This window comes from Passer domesticus, chromosome 2, assembly GCF_036417665.1.
Source record: "Passer domesticus isolate bPasDom1 chromosome 2, bPasDom1.hap1, whole genome shotgun sequence".
Taxonomy (NCBI): domain Eukaryota; kingdom Metazoa; phylum Chordata; class Aves; order Passeriformes; family Passeridae; genus Passer; species Passer domesticus.
Window position 1 is genome coordinate 72,008,608 of NC_087475.1, and position 20,979 is coordinate 72,029,586.

Here is a 20,979-nt window from a genome sequence, read left to right on the forward strand (position 1 = left end):
TATCCTATGAATTTTGCTCAGTACTTTGAAGTTCGATTTGATGCATCAGTGATACACCATAAAACTGCAAGGGGAACACAACAAATTGCCAGAAAGAACTCATTAGGAAAGGCACGATATTGGGACCTTGCTCTCCTATGTATTTTCAGTGGAAGAATAGGGCATCTTCCCAGTGGGAAAGCTGCAGGAAATCTTCAACTAGGGCAACTTCAGAGGTTTCTACCAGTTTGATGAATATAAACATGCATGATGCATGTGTTTGATGAATATGAAAAACTTTTTCCAAAGTCACCAACCTAACCAAATCTGCTGCAAAAAACCAAGCTTTTAAACTTTAGAAACACTCTCTGATTCTCCAAGATCCAACACACTTGGATTCTCCAAGGCTTTGTGCTGAGAAAGCATTTATGGGAGAAGCTTTGTGATCAAGCTGGCCAATAGGCCTCTAACCTGAAATGACAAAGTAACAAAAAACAACTTCAGATGCATTTTACAGGACATTCTAAGAATTTTAAATTTTCCTTTATGTTAAGAATAAACTTTTCTCTCCTCTGAAGACCAAGCCCTCAAGTATGCAGAAAATGAACAATTTATGAAAGCAATTACAACAAGACAGTAAAAATAGATCCACAAACTTAAGTCTCTAGATCCACAAACTTAGTCAATAATTGTTAGTTTTTGTTTCGCTTTCTTTTAGCTGAAATGTAGTTTATTACTACTGAGTATTTTTCAGATCAAGGAGCAGACAGGCAAATCATTGCAGTTAGTAACAAAACCAAAAAACATCCTACAGTTTCACGTACTGTACAGCACGGTCCTCCTGTGATATACTGGGACCATATTAAAGCTGGTAGGCAAAAAGTTTAAAAAAAAATAAAAATATTTATTTTCTTTTTTTCTACTTACTTTGGATATAGAACATTTCATACAATCTTATTTCAAATTGACAAGTTTCTACTAGGAATCAATGCCAAAGCCATGTCAGTTTTAGCTGTACCTTCCTGTGTTAATTTTTACACTCCATTTCATTTATGTAATTGTAAGACTGTATACAAAGCTACATGATTACCACCAGGGACTGGAACCAGACAAACTTGTGTTAGATTTTGCTCTCCCTAAGTATAAATAAACATTTTCATTGAATATCATTAATCTTTAACACACTCTTTCTAAATACCTACTCTTTCTAGTTAGCTTATCAAAACAGTAGCATTATGGAATATATTATACCACTCAGTTAAACCATTTACATTTGGATCTTTTGATAAATCACTTGGAATCAGTCCCTCCCAAGTTCTATCAAACTTTCAAATATCAGGCCTGAATTAACTTAATTATAAGTTTTCCTTTCCAGACTAGCTTTGAAACTTTGGATCAAAAAAAGAACAGGAAACAAAAGTCAGAATTAAATGCTTTCACTCACTGGCCCAAACTACCAAAGCCGAGTAAATTGTTTCTAGATCAGATCTGCTTCTATAGCTGGATGTATGGACACATGCTAGTGATTCTTTGCATCATGGAATAGTTTACTTTAAAGCTATAAAAATGGTGGATGCAACACAAAGAAATCTTCTGCCCAAGGAATTTACAGTCTCCCATCCTTTCAAAGATGGTTTCTAAGTCCTTGCCAGGAATTCCGCAGATACCAATTCATAACAACTAAAACTTTATTTATGTGCTTTTTCTGTTCACATAATATTTGAGGTAGTTAACTGCCTGGCAGGTGCAAATAAATATTTAAGCTTGTAAACCAGGCAGAACTTCAAAAAGATCTGTACTCATAATTAACCACATTCCCCAAACTGAATGATATGATTTAGATGATGGATTCAAATCCTTTGAAATCTTGGACTTTATAATTTAGCAGTCCAGCAAAGATGAAAACAATTGACTGCTCATTTTTTATCAGTGCATGTGCAAAACTGAAGTACACCAGTTTTCTCTGTGTTCTATTTACAAAGCTGTCAAGTTATATGGCTAATGAGATCTGAATAGTTCCCAACTCCCCCTCACCCTCTCCATCCTCCCACTCTTAACTTTAAAAGAGAGCTCATCTCCTGTGGCATTTGACCTCAGAACTGCAGAAAAGAGAAATAAAATTCGTAATAGCAATCAGCTAGATTTCAAAAAAGCATTTTTTATTTTTGTGCCAGAAAAAAAGAGCACAAATATATGCTGCCTTTATTTTTACTGTTGCAAAGCTTGCTGTGAAGAACACTTAGCACACCCTCCCTTTCTACTTTTCCCTTTTCAATTAATGAAAATTTTCTCTCTCAAAAGATACACAGTACAAGCCATAAAACTCAAAACACTTTAGAAAACTGAATTTAAGTTGATTACAAAAAAATCTTCAAAATTAAAATGCACCTCAATTCTCTTGATGTCTATACAGCTTTCACTACCACAGTAATGTGCTATCTCTTGACCTTTGACTTGTGTATCTCCAGAACAACTCTGTTCAGAAGTGTTTCACTGAGGTATCAAGTGGAGTGACTGGTCAAGGCTGCCTAGGAATCTGTAGCAAACTAGTTAATCAAACTCATAATTTAGTTTCTACCTAAAAATATTAAAAGCTCAGAATAATGCAGACACCTCTTCAAGAACTACCAGGCCACTGTTAAAGTTTTCTTTCACTATGTGCTACCCAAACATTGATCCAGACAGAACAACCATAACTTGAGCAGACTATAAAGAATACTGGAGTTAAGTGGTATGGTTTTTCCCTAAAAGTTGAATCCAACACAGACAGTAAATGAAGAGTAAATTAGATTTTAAACATTATTTCAATTAAAATAACCTCAAATTTAATTTTAAAAAATGCTTACAGGCATCATTAAGATCATAATCTGCAAGCAAATATATTTTAGAATTGTTTCTAGTTCCACTGATTATCCACAAACTATGTAAATCCCTAGACAACACAGCCAAAGCAGTTCCACTTATGCCATTATGATTACAAGAATACTTGGTATTCTCAAGAAAAAGTCTTCCAGGCATTAAGACACTTAATTGGTGTCGGGTCACATAACAGGTTGCAGCACTACACTGGTGCTGGGAAATTAAGCTTTTCCTAATACCTTGGAGTACATGGCCTTTTTAAATAGCACACAGTTTTAGCTTCCTGAAGTACCTCAGGCTGTGGGTCAGCCTCATCTAGAATCCAATAATGAGCTGGGTCTATCAGCAGAAGTCTCTGAGCAGGACAGGCTGCAACAGCATGCTGCAAACATCAGACGTAGTGCTGTGTCAAAGTGCACAGCTAGGGTCAGAAGAGTTTCATTCTCAGTGAAGATGATTTGGCATGCCTACAAGCAGCTGCTTCAGTTTCCAGAAACACATGCTGGCCTCTCCTGAGCTGAGATCTGGCAGGCTTCCTCACAAGCAGCTCTATTGCTTTGAAAATTTAAGAGTGACTGCTAAACATGGCAGCAGCTGCTCTTGGTGGCTTCACTGTGACAACACGTTGGTCACAGCACAGCACTCTGATGTCTTCGTGTGAGGACTGTCACATGCAGGAGAAGCTTCAGACAGTACCTGCCTGTTTAATTCACAATTCCTTTTTCTGAGACAACATGCAGGTCTTCTCTTTCTTCATCATATACCTGGTAGAAGGAAGCAGGCTGTGATACACAGCCCCACCTCAGCAACCATTGAGCTGCCTCTGTCCCACCAGCTGTCTCCCAGTGTCAGTATTTATCATGGCTTACTTGATGGCATACTGGCTTGAGGAACTCTCACCTCTTGGTTTCCATTCCTTCCTTGTCATATATTGTGCTCAGTGCACCGGCTCAGCTGATAACTTTAAAAAAATGATGGTGAAAGAACTGGAAGGACTTTCATTTCTGTACTTGACCATCTTTAAGAAAAAGGCTGAAACACAAACTATGCCATTTTCTTTTTTCTGCATTAATTGTGATTTGTATAAATTTCAATAATAGATAAGGCTTGATTTACTTCAGAAACATATATGAGATAAGATGAAAGGCTGTTACTATCAAGCCAAACCAATGACTAGTCAGGCACTGGCAAACTGAAGCCACTTAAAGAATAAAAGATATTAAATGACTCGTGCTTAACTATGTGATGCTTTGCTATCTACTAAATGAATGAGAAATGCAATAATGCTGAGCCATGTGAAGCAAACACTTCCTTCTGAATCAACACAACCATTTCAGTCTCCCACCCCAGAAGAAAGCCCTGCTTAATAAAAAAAAAAGAAAAAACCCAAAAAACCTAATAAAAACCCCAAACAACCAAAAAACCCAAACCTGAAACAAAGACTACACACACTGAAAACAAAGCTAATCCAGTGATTCAAAGGCTTCACAGACATTACCAAATACCCATTTATGAGAAGAAAAGGCTATACAGATTTTTTTTTTAATTAACAAAAAGAAGCAAAAAAACATGGGAAGCAGCTTTCACTCTCTTCCCCATCAATTCTATTGATACAAGAACAAAGCTTCCTTTCTTCTGATGGCAATATGTTAAAAGTACTTAATAAAAATACAATTAGCATAAGTGATCAATGGATTTTAGTTCTAAGCTAATGTAACACTGCAGCATTGTTGTTAGAACAGTATATAGGCAATCAGAAAGGAAAAGCTGAAGGTGATACTATTTCTTTCTTATTGGAAGGAAAAAAAATACTTTAAAAAGATTTTTGAAAAAGAGAACCCCATTAAACTGTGACAGCAAAAGCTGAAAAGAATGGTCTAGATTCAGAATTAGTTACATGAAAGAAGGCTGGGTTGGTTTTTTCTAGTTTTGTTTATTTCATGCTAACAATGGTGTCTGAAGTTGCTTACCTATACAGGAAGGTCAATCCAATAGACAGAGCATTGCTTTGCAACCAAAATTAAAAGACTCACAATTGAATCACAGAACAGACATGTTAGAAGGAACCTTGAAAGAACATTTGAATCAAACTTTCATGGGTCAGGGACCTGAGCTGATCTGAGATGATCTAGCACCCTGTCCAACTGCATCCCAAAAGCTCCCAGTGATGGGGACTCCAGGGAGATTGTTTCAGTGAATGAATGTGCTCACTATAAAACAAAAAAAAATTCTCCTGGTACAATTGGTGCCCATCATCCTTTGTCTTGTCTATATGGTGCCTTGTGAAGAGAAAGCTTCTGTTCTACTCTATGGCCTCTGTCTACAAGGTGATTTATGTTAGTGTCTCATGTATAAATTGAGACAGGGCAACAGCATTTTCCTCATTTAGAAAGGTGAAATGCTCATAGAATATAGCAACAAAGATATATATGTCTAACTGAAGCTGTAAAAATAAGTATAGACACACACACACACATACATATATGCAGTCTGTACAGCTGGATTTTTGCCCTGTTATGTCTGTGAAGTCAGTCATGACAAGAAAGAAAACTACATATTTAGATTGTAACTAAGATAAAGTAATATCTCATACACAAGATGAGAAAAGCTGGGCTTTTGCATTAACAATATAAGCTGATGTGTTTTGTTACAAATATAAAAATGAAACCTGTCTGTCAATTGCTTAAAACACTCAGGGGGAACTGAACCAAAAACCCCACCACCACAATTGCATTTTACTATACACTTAGACACACAATCATGCTCACACATCCAGCAGTACATCTAGTTTTATCCAGGAGCACTAAATATTTAATAGGAAAATTGACATATTATTTAGTGTTAAGAAACTGTTATTAAACTATAGCATTATTATATCATTGCTTTCTCATATGTAAAAAAACGAAGCAAACAAAACTTCTCCTGGGCTGCAAATTACTTCAAGTGTATCATTAAATGCCTCTTCCCTTTATGTTCTGACCTTTGACTTTACATATTTGTTGCTTCAAGCTGTAGTTCTACATGACTACTTTCAACCACATTTCAGTCACAGCCACAGCATCACATCCTTCACTATGATTCACAGAGAATTGTACCTCTTTTTATAAAGGACAATATGATTCCAATCATTTAGGTTTGAACAAAATCTGTTATTTCATTTCTAGTATAGAAGAAAAAAAAATTTGAAAGTCTATTACTGTCTGTGAGAAGTAATTGCTTGCATAGTGATATTAACCAAGCATTCCTATTTTCAAAAACACCAAAATAGTCCTAGAAGAATCAGAACTATCAGACTGCAAACAAAAACAGGTGAAGCAAACCCTTAACTTCAATACTGTACTACTGCAAACTATAATCTTGTTGTTTTAGTTTAGCATTTCTTTATTAAATTGAGTGTAATTACTGAGAGTCTGAGTTTTTATGCTTTTGGGTTTTGTTTGCCAACTAGATAAGTATATTATGTGACTATATAAATGCACATAGTACCATCCCACTGTTCCAAAGTGACATATTTACAACTGCCTTTAAAATTAAAACACCCCCTAGAACATCTGAGTTCTCAAATTTAAGGCCAATTTGAAAAATCCAAACCAAACCACACCCATGTCGTAAGTCATGTCTAAATCTCTGCTTTAAGAGCATTGCTTGTATGACTAAACCTTAACTAATGCTGCCCAACATACAAAGGGATTCCCACTAAAGTGTGAAACTGAGTATTTCTGTTAATGCACTGAACAATCACCACAGGGGGTCAAGAGATAGAGAAAAGGTGTCACTCAATTTCAGTAAATCCCTTCAAATCTCACACAAGCCACAATACTTAACTTGTGCTTTTTTTTCAGAGCTGAACATAATAGGAACTACAGAGCTATAAACTCAAACTTCTTTTTGCCCCTGCAGTTTGAACACACCAAACTTAGTAATGAGTAACTTAGCTCATGTTGAAAAATTTTCGAAATAAACATTTCAAATTCCCTTAAACAACCTAAATTTCACCTTCAGCATCCTTTTTACACTATCAGTAGAAGTACAAGACAGAGTTTGCCCTTCTGCCTGCTCTTTATGGCCCCACCTCCCAGGTATGGACCTGACTGCACAGTTATGTCAGGGTCACAGCTTCACACTCCAGCAATGGGCACGATGGGGGTTTAGAGCTGGACACTGAAGAAAGGGTTTTACACATGCATGAGTCTTGGTAGGTCTGCTCACCCTTCCTGACACCACCCTGCACCCTTTGCCTTACCATCCTCACGTCTTTGGCAGGACACTTGCTCCCTCAAGACATCCAGTCTCCCAAGGCACATAACCCATTTTGTTGCCTCTTTCACCTCCAGTAGCTGAGTGAATGAATCCCAACATATTCCTCCCTTTCAGCTGTGTTTTCCTTCACTGTTCTCTATCCCTGCTCATGCACAGCACCTACTTTCTCTGAACTGAAAACAACTAAGAACCCCCTCGTAACTTGCATTCAGACTCGGAATTTTGCTGAAAATTTTGCCAAGTGAACTTTCTAGTTCTACTGAATCCCAACCCGTAATCACAGCCAGCATTCATCTCCGTTGATTCATTTCCACTGTCCGAAAATCCTAGTAATTCAAAAACCTTTATGGGCATTTTCTTTTGGAAGAAATGCAATTGTTATAAAAGCAAAATGCAATTGTGTAAGATTCACAATAGTATTTCCTTCTCCATGAAATCAAAAGAACTTCTTATGTGCCTTCTAAATATTATCATGTATTTTTTCTGGCCTCAACGTTTTCAATTACTTTACATGGCATAAGGATAAGAATTAGGTCTATAGCATTTTTAATTAATTATAAAACAAAGAAATTGTTCAAGCCTGATTTGAATCTTGCTTCCTAAAGTGCTCCAACCACAGTGAAAACAGAACAATCACCTATTTCTCTCCTGTTCTAAGGAAATATATTAGCTCTCATTTGAATCTTATTCTGTATTTATTTACTTACAACCTTTTTATTATAAACCATTCTGTTAAGACAAAAAATTCGCATATAAAATATTTAAACTTTGCACCCAAAATCTGGACCTGGTTGTGAATGTCAGCACTGTAAAAATTAAGCCACTCCCTGTCTGCAGTCTGTACCAATCACTGGTTTGAAATTAATTTTTCACATTCTTTTCTACAGAGTAAGGTTATGCAGTCTTAACTCCAGGTAGATTTTTTTTCCCTTTGTAGTTTTTCCCCTCCTTTGTTGCACTAACTCACATTTCAAACAACAATTTGAGAGCCCATCCAGATAGTACTGCCTGCTTTAGTAGTGGCATCACCATTTTCTGAACTGAGCATTTAATATAAAATGAAACAGATAACATGGTTCTTGAAAAACTACAGAGGGCTCAAATGCCAAAACAGTACATATAGTACATATTTTCATGTAAGCACAGATATCCATCATTTTAGATCAAATACATAAATGCACTTATCAGAAATAAAGCAAATGCAAGAAACCATTGTTTCCTTACCTTTGAGAGTTCCATTCCAGGACCACATTGTTTGCAGAGGATACAGTTTCCAGTCTGGTCCCTAAATTCTTGCTCTCTGCAGTCTCCAGTCTCACAAATTACCTTACTTAGCTAAAACACCCAAACCAACAACAAAACAAAAAAAAAGGTAAATTCATCAAAATATATTAAATCTCAGAAAAAAAAATCCATGTTTTGATCATAAAAATAACTTTCCGAATTATTAATTACCCTTTAGTTCTACAGCAAGCCAGAGCTAAGTACACTGAGCAGGCAAGGTAATTGTTTGCTGTGCTACAATCTGTCCATAAACTGAACACTCCAAGGACCTAAACTGTGTACACAGCACACTGGAGTAAGAGATGGCCACCTCTGAAGTGAAGCAGCATCACCTCCACAGCACTATCTTCACCTATATTTTCTGTTCTAGTCCACTCCTTCATCCATGAAGAGGCTCACAAGGTAAAATTTTGAAATTGTGTATGAGGAGCAGCCAAAAATTATATGAATCAGTGGACCAAGCTTAAGCTCAAATCAATAAAATGTGTAAGCATTGTCTACATGCAGCATTTGAAGACCTTTAGTGTTAGCAGTAATATGTAAAACAAAAGACACAGTTTCTGTGTTCAGTACAAGTTTTTCAACATAGGGGGAAAATATTAATCTTTAACTTACCAAATATGCTAGTAAAATGACAAGCACCTTCAGTTTATCATCTCTTTGTAATCCTTTAGCATCCATTTCTTGTGATTAAACCTTTCTCCCTAGAAAAATGCAAAAAGAAAAAATTTATATTTACATTGTATTTTGACATGCCAAGTGTCATGAAGTACAATGGACACATGACTTCTGCAATTTAAACAATCTGTCATACCATTAACATCTCCAAATGGATTCCTGGAAGCTGCTAAACAACAAACATATGTTTTAAAAATCATAAACACAAAGTTTCTATAGTTTTAAATCTCAAAAGAAGAGATGGCTATCAGTCCAGATTAGAGAATATCAGCATTTATTAATCTAACATCCCTAACATATATTTCTTGCTTGTTAAACACTCAACTAAGTATGTGATCAACAGACAAAAATACACCATGCTGTTTTTTATCATTTAAGAGTAGAGACTGACAAATGAAAGGATGGTACCCAAACAAAAGGAAAACAACAGAGAAAAACATTAAGAACAGTCACAAAATGCAACATGGAGCTACTGCAAGAATAATATGCTTTCAAAAATATACAACCAGAATGAACAAAAACTATAATTAACACACAATGCCACATTTTACTGCATCAATACCCTAGTTAACACATTCTAATCAATAAGAAGAAAGTATACTTCATTGTCACTATGGGTATTTTTTAAGATAAGCTGTATCTTGAAGGGTAAAAAGAGCAAAAGTCTACTAGAAAGAACAGAGCATGTGTCAGACAGCACTCCTCAGGAAAGCCAAGATGACATTTTTATAGTTATTTCTCACTTAGTGATGGTAATGGTCTAGGGGCCAATGACAATTACCAGATTAAATGCATGTCAACATGGGTAAAAAAGAAGACATACTCTCAAGGAATATGAATAGATACAGATATAGTATTTGACATAGGTTTCTTTTTTAAGTCCGAGGGAAAAAAAATTAAGGCAAGAAACATTAAGTGGAAAAATATCAAAAATAATTCCGGATGACCAAAACACAACTTCATGTAAAAAGTACTGTAGAACAACTAGAAAACTGAAAAAGGAGAGTCAACAAATGTTACAAGTTCTGAAGTCATGAGAAGCTGACAATTCTAATGCTGGGAAAAAAATAGGTATGCATGAACAAAACAGTTTCTAGTAAGAGCAAACAGTGGACAGAGACAGTAAAAATGCTGTTAAGGGAACTCAGAAATTTCAAGAAACATTTTTCATCTGTTTTTAGAAACATAGAAAATGGGTAAGTACACACACCATACATTATATCATGTACGGGCCAACAAGTAACCAAATATCTTCTAAGTAAAAGCAGATTAGATAAGAGACAAATTGTGACACTTTGCACCTCAGTAACCTTGAAATAAGTACCAAGAAAGTCTTAATTTTTATCCTGTGCAATTTTGCTGTTCATTCCCTTTGAAATGATACAGAAATTCAAGCATAATATATGAAGAAATTAAAAAATAACTAAGAATCATCATAAAATAAATAACTCTACACTGCATTACAGAAAAGCATCCTGTAAAACAAGCTTGACTTCACTTGATTCAGAGAAGACAAGACAGAAAAGCTAGAAGTGTAAGAGTTAAATTAATAAACTGGTTAAATATTGATTCAAAGAATCATGCTGAAATTAATGGGACTTGGGAGAAAAATCCCCATTAACTTTTTTATATCACGTAATATTGTTTAGTGGAAAAAATAAATACTTCATATGTTTCCTTAACTGCTATAGGACTTAAAGCTTTACGGAAGTGTGAAAGGGAAATAAAGCTGTAATTATAATTGAATTTCTTAGATTTGAATGTCAAGTGATTACTCAGAGTCATATGTATTCTTTAATAATCAAAAAATAGCTAAATCATAATACAGTTCTAATGCAATTATGACCATCTGTAGAATACTACCAAAACTTCAAAACCAGGATTCTCTCTAAGGTTTAAAGTAAATTTCATTTTAAGTTTCAATATTTACTTTTGCTTCTGAAAATAGATGTGTAACATATCAAAAAGAAACTGACAAGTATAATAATTGTATATTTTTCTGTCAAGTTTCACATAGAATTTTCAATACAAAAAATACTGGTGAGCTGTAATAAGCATAATGATCTAAAATATGGAGCTATAACATAATCTAAGAAGTCTATTTTTTCTGTGCAAGCCACCTGAAGCACAGAAAAAATAAAGCAAATTAAGAACAGCCCAATTAACTGCCCTGCAGACTAATTATCTGCAATAAAACCATATTAGCTTAATGTAATTCAGGTATAGTAACCCCTATACCTTTTCTCCAAGGCAAAATAACTTGAAGATTTAATACTGTTAAAAATCAGTATATATACAACTTATCAAAATCAGTACTGAAACAAAGCTAGTTACATATTCTCATCTTTTAGTATTCTGAAGTCAAAATGGAATAAATATCAAATGCCAGTACAGAAGAAAAAGCAGTATTAAAAATCTTGCTGGTCATGCTGACATCTTGTATTTCAGTTTTCTTATAGCAAGTACCTCAAAAACTTTTAGAGCATAAAAAGCACATGGTAAACCATCCTGTACCACAATACATTTTGCACACATAGGTGTGAAATTTGATTGCAGCTGCGAAATATTCTCTATTTAAAAGCAAATCTACTGCCTTTAAACAGTCTTGGCAAATCCATTCACCAGGACTTCCACAACCCAGAGTAAATTTTCAAAATCAAGCATTTTATAACTGGCATAAAACTATCAAGGACTTCTCCAACTTATCCTACACTTGACTAAGGTTCAGTGTTTTGACTGATCATTACAAGTTTCATGAGATCTTATAGCTTCAGGCTTATGATATATCTTGCATATAACAAGTCTTCTATAATCAACAAAGATTCCAAAAGAAGCTTGCATGTCCATGGACCTTAAACTTCAGAGCACTTCAGCAGCACCAAAACACACTTAAATAATTTAAGCAGACTTATATGAATGCCTGTGGTACTCTATCATGCCATCATTGTGTCCATTGTCACCACTCCTGCCAAAACAACACCAAAGACCCAGTACTGACTAACATGAGAAAGAAATAAGGCAGAGTACAAGAAATAACAACTGTTAAGAGGACAAATAAACTGTTTCTTTCATAACAACATTTTGATAAAAATAATTGAAAGGCACCTCAATAACTCATTGTATCGAAGGCAAGTCCCAAAGGAGAGATAACTGTCTCAGCTGCACGTTTCCTGCTTCAATCTCCAGTTTGGTAAAAAGTCCTGCTTAAAAAGCAGAAACTGCAGCACTTAATAATAGGTTGCTATTGGGCAAATTTCTTCTCTCATATCAAATGGCATGATACTGATGTCTGTTGGACACCAGCCATGCAACTCGTGCTTTCAAGTAAGAAGTTATTAGAAGGTTTTTGCCTCTAAAACATGTGTGAGTAAACAGAGGTTCCATATCTTTAAAGACTGACTGCTCTTGTCCAGATACTGATATTTAAAATGTCAAGTTCAGTTATACTCAGTTTTATTAGAAGAAAGAAACCTATGGACAGAGCTTTTTGAGGTCACTGAATTATTTAAAATACATCTTATTAGGTTAACAGTAATATGCTTGCCTAAAATACTCCAGGAAAAGCAATCATTACTGCTAATGTACTGAACTCAGGATAGGGAACTTGCATTAGGGAATGTAGTTGCATAATTTTAAGGTCATTTGGGGCCTGCTATGCATATGCATAAAGAAGGCAATATCAAACAGTAAATTAGAAACATGTATAGAAATAAATGTATTGTGGAAGTAAGAACTTCCAGCTGTTTAGGGTTCTAGAATCCATGGCCCCCTAACATTTACTCCCACATTTACCAGCTTGCTTGAATAGTACTCATCATTTTATTTCAAAATCCATGTCAGAAAAACATTTATTTTTTCTCTCCAAAAAACTTCAAATTCCACTGTGAAAGACACACCACTTCAAGAATCAAAGCAGCATGACTAAATTATGGCTGACTAGCAGGTTTCTCAGACACGGAAGCATCAAAACTTTGAAGTCAACATCATCCATCTTCTAAGGGAAACTTTAGAAATGGTGAAGAGTCCCAACTTCACATTGACTTAACTTAAAATTGTGAATTCTCAGTTAATTCACAACCAGGTCTTTGAAATTTCCCATATTTGATCTGATCTTTTTACTTGATGACCACTTTTCACACACTCTATAACACTGGCAGAGTACTCTGAGAAGTTCTGGGTAAGAAAGAGGGATGAAAATATAATCATCTAATCTTGCCAACAGAGGTCTCTGGTATCCAGCAAATAGGGTCTCAGCTCCTTCCTAACCACCTACTTCCCACCCGCAGCTGTCAACTGCAGGCAATAAAACAAGGAGTGGCAGATGGCTTTAGCAGAGTCAGTGCCCCAGGGGCAAGAAACAAGAGAAGGGAAAGTACTCATGCTGCTGCAATGGGAAAGACAAAGCAAGGGAGCGAGTTAGGGACAAGAACTTCCACTACAGCACTGCACATTGTTGTTTCGGTCTCACAGGTCTAGAACACCTTCCCATTACACCCTGCCCTCAACCCTTATAGTCTTCCCCTTTGTGAAGTAAATGAGGTCTTGTCTGACCACATTTGCTCCAACTTTTCTGAAAAATGTGGGGAAAAAAACTCCATACTGTCAGCTAAGGCATATTCATCACATTAAATATCACGTTGAAAAGATCTGTATTTTACAAACCTGCCATACATGAAATGTATGGCATTAGGCCACTATGGATTTATTTCTAATTTTGTAAAGACAGAGGGAGCAGAATGAAGTTAAAACTTGCTACTGATTGAAAACACTTAGATCTATTTTAGGGGCTGAGGCAGATGAGAAGAAGACAGGGCCACAAGACACAGCCAGGAAATATTTGTGCTGCTTCTGAGTACCACACACTTCAAGTTATGTTAATTGAAGTACTTGTCTTTACAGGAATAATGGTGATAAAGCAGTTTATAGTTTGTGTTCTTCAACTTATCCAGCTTATCATTAATTAGACATTAGAGTGAAATATTGTAACAAAGGTGCAATGTGGCAACATTTTTCCTACACATAAACAAAGCATTTTAGAGGATCAGAGCCTGTGATTCACACAAGAACTCCCACTCTCACCAAAGCTGATGAGCCTACTCACACAACATCAAAACTGTGGTAAAAAAAAAGTTGCTCCTTCTGTTTAACACATCTCACCCATCTCAAGTTCTAGGAGACACTGGTTTGCTAGATGAAAGCTCAGTGTCAAGATGCACTTGTACTTTTGTACTCAGGTATGTGAATAAGCAATACATTGAAAATGCCAGTATTATATTCACACTTCACTTACACCAAAATATACTAATAGTTCTTTTTCAAAGTAATTTTTAGGGATCATGAGTTATAAAGCATTGAGCTGGTTAATACACCTTGCAATGGTGCAATGCCAATATGCTACATTTATTCAGCCAGCCTTGAGCAGTTTTGGATGGCATGCAAGGTCTTAAAAACCACAGACATGAGTTACTTTCATTCACACTCTTCTCTTTTACTAGGATTGCAAGTTGTTGAAAGTGAGAAAAAGTGACTTATTACCTCCTTAACTGACATTTTAAGCATCTTACTAGTAAACTAATAAAGAAGCTTACTTCTAGGTCTAAAAGAAGCAAAAAACCCCAACAACCAAACCCCAAGAAACTAAGCAAAAACAACAAAAAAATCCCACTCCAAAAACCCAACCCTCTTCTCTTATGGTAACAAGCTCCCAGGTAACATACCTAAGTAACTCGCCTTACACCTGATGGTGAAGGTGTGCTTGAAAGAGATTATGAAGTAGCTAAGAAACCTACCTACAGATTGAATCAATTTGCCACTTAGTCATATTAAATGCTACTGGACCACTTTATAAACTTGATAAAAGCATCCTTCTAAAGTAGTTGCAAACATAAAGTTGGTAAATAAGTATTTAGACATTCCACAAACATCAGGTAAAGGTTTTGGTCCAAGGTCAGATGAAACGGAGACAGGAAAGGAAGTCAAACAATCAAAACCTTTTCAATAAACCGAACTGTAATTGGAGCTTTTAAACCTCTTACCAGCCGAAAGAAAAAGTGGGGAGCACCTATTCCTTCAACTCCAGCTCTAACATCCTTAGACGCAAACAGCAGCTCATTTGCGCAGCAGACGCGAGAAGCGCTTGTGAACATGAAAGCCCGGCTTTCAAGGGCTTTTTGTTCGCCGCGCTCCGGGGCGTGGAGCAGCCGCTCCAGGGCCGCCGAGACCTGCAGAACCCCCCGGCAGCAGCGGCAGCGGCGGCTCCGTGCCCCGCGCACCCAGCGCGCACCCCCGGCGGGGCGGCACGGCCGGAGCCGCCCGGGGGCGGGGGCCCGGCCGAGCCCTGCCCGCAGCCGAGCCCGCTGCCATCGCCCCCCTCGCTGCCCGGCCAGCCCGCGGGGCCCCGGGGGGACGGGGGAGCCGCCGCTTGCCCCGCTCCGCGGCCCGGCTGTCGCTCGCTCGCTCGCACCCACCTGCCGTGGCCGGCCCAGGAGCGCCGCCGCCGCCGCCTCCCCTCAGCGGCCGCCCCGTCACCCCGGCAACGCCGCGCCCGGCCCGCCCCGGCCGTCAGCTGAGGCGGGCAGCCAATGGGATGGATGGATGGATGGATGGATGGATGGATGGATGGATGGATGGATGGATGGATGGATGGATGGATGGATGGATGGATGGATGGATGGATGGATGGATGGATGGATGGATGGATGGATGGATGGATGGATGGATGGATGGATGGATGGATGGATGGATGGATGGATGGAGCCGTGTGTCTGCGCTGGGAGGGCGTGAGTGGGGGTGTGGGCCTCCTACCACTCGTGCAAAGCCAGGGTGAATCACAAGTGAGGGGCTGGTGTCCCTCTTATCCCATCAGGAGGACAGGATAGCAGGGCACTCCTGTGCCCACCTCTGCTTCCAGATGCTGCCCAGCGCTGGGACTGCAGCCTAGGCATTGCTGATCCCCCTCAGAGGGAGCTCAGGCTTGTGGTTGCTGGGCTGTTCTAAAGGTACTGGCTCTTGGCCACTGTTCAGGTGAGTGTACAATGTGTCCTTGTAATTCAGCAAAGCCCTTTCCACCTCTCCTGCCCAAAAATCATGACAGAGGATTTCTGACAACATACTGCAAATTCTTGGGTAGTTTTTTTTCCTGCTAGCTCAGAGCCTGCAATATTTTATCCATTCTGCAGGTAATAAGTTACCCAGTTGTAAGCACAGTGTCAATATCAAATGCAAGTATCCATGAAGAAATGGATACTCATGGATAGTAAATTTTTCATAGTCGCTAGGTTAGTTGTTGCTGTGACTCACTATGACACGAATTAGGAGCTTTTCTGAAGTTGGAGATGCTCCAACGTTGGTGAAAGTAGTCTTGGAGACCTTGGTAAAAGTACTGCTGCTGCAGGGATTTCAGGTTATTAGTTTTACTTGTAATGAAGAAGTTAATGATCCACTTACAGTCTAGACAATGTATGGACACACAAGGAACAGGGTTAGGCCCTGAAAAAATTAACAAATTATTATACTGGGAGGTAAAGCATTTTCAAATAAACAGAATTTTTGGATCTCCTCACCGACAAGAGTTTGAAGATCACCAGCCAAAGGGCTTCTCTAAAAACAAGGAGCGCTTATTGAAATCCAGCACGTTGTATGCAAAGAGAGAAATGATTGCTGCAAAACTAGTTGTTTCCAATTATAAAACCCAAACAATTCGGAATGTACAGGGGCTTTCATGTAATTCTCTTCTAAAGGGCCTTCAAAGAAGAGCTTTGCTTCAGGACCCTTGCCAGGAGGAGCTCTGCAAGGGGCTGGAATTTCAGTGAGGAATGGCATACTGCGGCACAACAGCAGCGCATCTGTTGTGAATAGCAGCTGCTGCACAGCACTGAGCATTGTGCACAGTCTCACTATTTACAGACAATCTTTTGTATGCTATCTGTTTTCTGGAGCCACCAGTGAAACTATTGCGTGAGTTCTTCTCAGTAGAATCATCACGTATGTTTCAGATACTTGTTTTAAAGCAGTATAGTTAGACAAAGGTATTAAAATATCTCAGAGTTCTTGAAGTGTTGACTAAACACTCAGGATTACCATATAAAGAAACATTAAGACTTTCATCAGACAGTGGGTTACTATGCTAATGAACTCAGAGCAACTCAGTGCTCTCTGTAACACTGAAACTTAAACGTTTAAATCCTTGTTGTAGCATGTAAAATCTTTCCTCTGAATGTAAAATGGTTTAATTAGTTCCATTCATCATTGAAAGCTACTGAAAACTGTAGAGTTTACTTTGTTTAAATCATGATGCTTCTCAGGAAATTGAAGAGGTGAATTGTTAGAACTAGTACAGAGATTCTCACTACAAGAGCGAAAGCAAAAAAGAAAGATTTGGAAAGCAGTTTCAGCTGACCCCTTTGATAAGACTAAGTTGCGTGACATATCTGATGTGGAAGCAGAAATTGTACAGCAATAGGAAGTTGTTATCTCCATATCTCAAATGCTAACACAGTTCCCCCAGTCAACAGTGAGATAGATCTACTCTTGTTATGACAGCTGTTGGAAACTGATGTCAGTATAACTGTGCAATGTCTTTTGATAATCTTAACTATTACAAACCTTAAAATATGTTTATGATGTTATCTAAGGCACAATGTTTGAAAATGGCTCTATTTATAATCAGAAATTGCTCAAGCTATTTTAATAAATAAATCATATACTTGGGAGTTTCCTAGTCAGATCTGCTTGAAAAAGCATTGTGAACTTTTTGTTTCTGAAAGCTTAAGCCTGAGGATTAATTAATGTTTATACAGCTCTTAGTAAAAGCAAAGTTACTAGTGCCAAGAATTATTACTATTTAATCTTTAAAAGTCAGATCAATGACAGGCTAAACTGTCAGAGAACTGCTATTTAAAACAACAAAAATTGCTGAAAATCCTCTTCTCACCATGGTTGAATGTGTTCAAGTGTGCTTTCATTTCAGCCTCACTTACATACAGATGAGCAAAGATATTTTTCAGCTTATTTGGGTTGACGCCCATCTTTGTTTAAATATCTGGGGAGATTACCTAAAATCTTAGGGACTTCTTACAAAATTAAAAAAAACTTTGCTTCTTAAATGCATTTTCAGGGCCTAAATGTTGCAAATAATTATCTGTACAAATCCTACTCAACAGTGTAATCTATCTGATTAACCAGTGTTCCTTCTGTGTGCAACTTCACCCATTTGTGTGATAGGTCAGACCCTTGTAGTGATAGTTTAATTGCATTAGACTTGCACAGCTCTTTTGACTTCTGAGGAAAAAGACTCCTTGTGTTATTTTTAAAAATTTTCTCCCCTTTCTACTTTACACCAAGCAGAGGTAAAGTTTAGAAACAATTTTCATCAGAAAATAAGTGTACATATTGGAAAAGAAGTAACAAGCAAGAGGGGACTGCAAAGGCAAAGAAGCTCATCAGCAAAGCATAGAATTAATAAATAAAGGCATCTTTTCAGTGTTACAGGAACATATTTTAGTACATCATTGTTATTATGGAGAAAAACTAAATTTTGCTTTGGCTATGCCTTAAATGATATTCTTTCTTGACAGCTATACACATATTATTCATACAGTGCTAATTACTTTCCTTATAATATAATTGACTTGTTAAGTAAGAATATGAATTAATTGGTGGTATAGAAAAGTAAGTGATTCCAAGTCAGGCCTAGTTAATCTGTGTCTGGCATATTATCTCTTGATGTTCAGTAAATTGAAGTTTTATATATACAAATATTGTTTTAATTAGAAGAAAGAAACTTTGCAGACTGAGTAATGAAAGGTATCTACATTTATCTGGAAGTGTTAATAACTTGACCTTACTCAGATGCAAGCAGACTGTCAAAACTTGGGTTTGCATGTTGCACTATGGAGCATACTGAAATATGAACATCTTGAAGGTCCTGTGGACTGGTAGACATCTTAAAGAATAGTGTTCAAGTGATGCTTGACAGCTGTAATTTATGTGGACTTTTAGTTGCAATTTGTTAATAAATGTATTTAAAATTTATATACACTTAAATTTAGATCTAAGACTGTATAAGTCAGTATTACTAGCCACCATTAAGAGTAGATCTTCAAAGACCTCAGTGTCTGGAATGTTTGCAAGTCTGGTCCCAATTATGGGTTCTAAGTTCTTCTGAAAATCTAAATTATATTTAAATACTACAGAAGGAGTTTGAGTCTTATTTTAACAGTCTGACTCCAGCTGCAGGCACAGAACACTCATGGATTTGGCCCAAACTCACACAAAGATCTGGCCCTTTAAAACTGCAAATGTGTGAATAATCCTAAACCTTCAAAAGATCATTCCCTTATAATGAATTTCAGGAGTAGATGTCTTAAAATTTCTTCAACACAATACTTTTCATAAATATGAGTTTGAGGAACAGAATACAAAACACTGTGAGTGGAAATTGCATCACTAAAATGCAGCAAAACTTCTTCGAAGTTCAGCAAAACTAGCTGTTGGCTGTGGACAAACCCAAGATTTCTTTAATATATTTATTAAAATGTCTTAGAGGAAACTTCTATCATCAGGTTAGAAGATTACTTTTATTTTCAATATTTCATATGGCATAGCTGAGCTATAATCCCTTCAATCTTAAAATAAAACCATTTCCTTTTGTGTTGAAGGATGTTATGCTTATAAATTTAGTTCTAATAACCTGTGGAAGTGGAGACTTTTTTTCATCTCAAGTATGGAACTATTAGGCTTAAAAGTGTTGTTGGAAGGAGACACAGTTTAATAAATGCACTGAGAGCAAACAAAGTATTACAGTGTGTAGGAGATATGGTTGGTCTTTCCTTAGAAAATAAGTATTCCCCTCAGTCATGTAATACATGTATTCAAATAGACATTTACAAAACTATAGACAGTATGAATGAGCAGTTCAACCCAAAACCTTATGTACCCCCAAAGCATTGAAAAATACTGGGTTTTCTTCAGTTTTTCTATCTATTATTCTAGATAGTCTGTTCTCTATATAATTCTGCCCAAGAGCTGCAAACAAAATGCTGCAGAAATTGCAAGCAATCTTTTGAACTTTGTACACACAACGTGTAGTATTATTGGTTATGTGAACTTTATAATTCTTTAAATTCTTGCAACACAAAACTGAAAAACAACCCCAAAATTCAGTACCTGTTATCTGATGAAGTTTTCCAGTGCCAGAGTTTCTGCAGCTTAATTTCACACCGCCGGAGCTTCTGTATTAAGTGCTTTTACCTCCTTAAAAAAAAAAAAAAAAGAAAAAAAAAGAGAAAAAGAAAAAGAAAAAAAAAAGTATGTCAGCACAAGCCCAGACGAAACTCCAAATCCGGGAAAATAAAATTAACCATGCAGATCAAAGGCAGACGAGCACTGAGACCAAATGCCTGTAATCTGATCAGTGATCAGTTGCCGTACATCAAAGGCAGTGCTTTGGCGAGGAAAAAGAGCTCCTTTTCCAGCAGGTAGCTGCACTCAAATTCTGCCTTTCAGTGCTCTGCACTGGCTCTTTTCCCCCTTTCCTTGCTTGTGCTGGGAGAGTGCACACGATTCTGAAATGCTTGGGGTTGAGTGGCTGGATCTGTAGCTTTTGAGTTCCCAAGCTGTGTTGTGGATTGTGTGTTGGAAGCTTTCCCCAGTGCCAGCGGGTTCCGCTTTATCCCTTTCATCTCGCTGAGCTGCAGATCCCATGACATCATTCAATGCTGTGGGACTGGTTAGAGAGCTGTAATACAGCCTGTGGGGGAATGCAGCTAAAGAGCAGCAAGAGTTTGCATGATTTCTAATCAGGTTAGCCCATTGTAACAAACCCAAGGCTCACTTCAAAGTCTTCACTACATACAAGTCTCCTCCCGAGAAGAGAGAATAGTGCGCCTAGAAGGTTTTCTTTAAAGGATTCTTTATAAT

General features: G+C 37.3%; 1 protein-coding gene across 3 annotated transcripts in view; it reads right to left on the bottom strand.

The window, feature by feature from the left end:
* TNFRSF19 (TNF receptor superfamily member 19) overlaps positions 1 to 20,735 on the bottom strand; it is a 56,907-nt gene extending 36,172 nt beyond the window's left edge. Inside the window, exons 1-4 of one of the 3 annotated variants that reach the window (XM_064409206.1) lie at positions 20,491 to 20,735; positions 20,227 to 20,313; positions 8,998 to 9,086; positions 8,323 to 8,433 (exon numbers count right to left, since the gene is read on the bottom strand). In XM_064409206.1, coding sequence (XP_064265276.1) covers positions 8,323 to 8,433; positions 8,998 to 9,063 — 177 coding nt within the window. In that variant the 5' untranslated portion in view covers positions 9,064 to 9,086; positions 20,227 to 20,313; positions 20,491 to 20,735. Of the gene's footprint in view, positions 1 to 8,322; positions 8,434 to 8,997; positions 9,087 to 15,095; positions 15,318 to 15,527; positions 15,599 to 20,226; positions 20,314 to 20,490 lie in introns of those variants that run through there. The other 2 variants (XM_064409207.1, XM_064409208.1) reach the window with 2 other exon arrangements.
* Between the last annotated feature and the right edge of the window lie 244 nt (positions 20,736 to 20,979).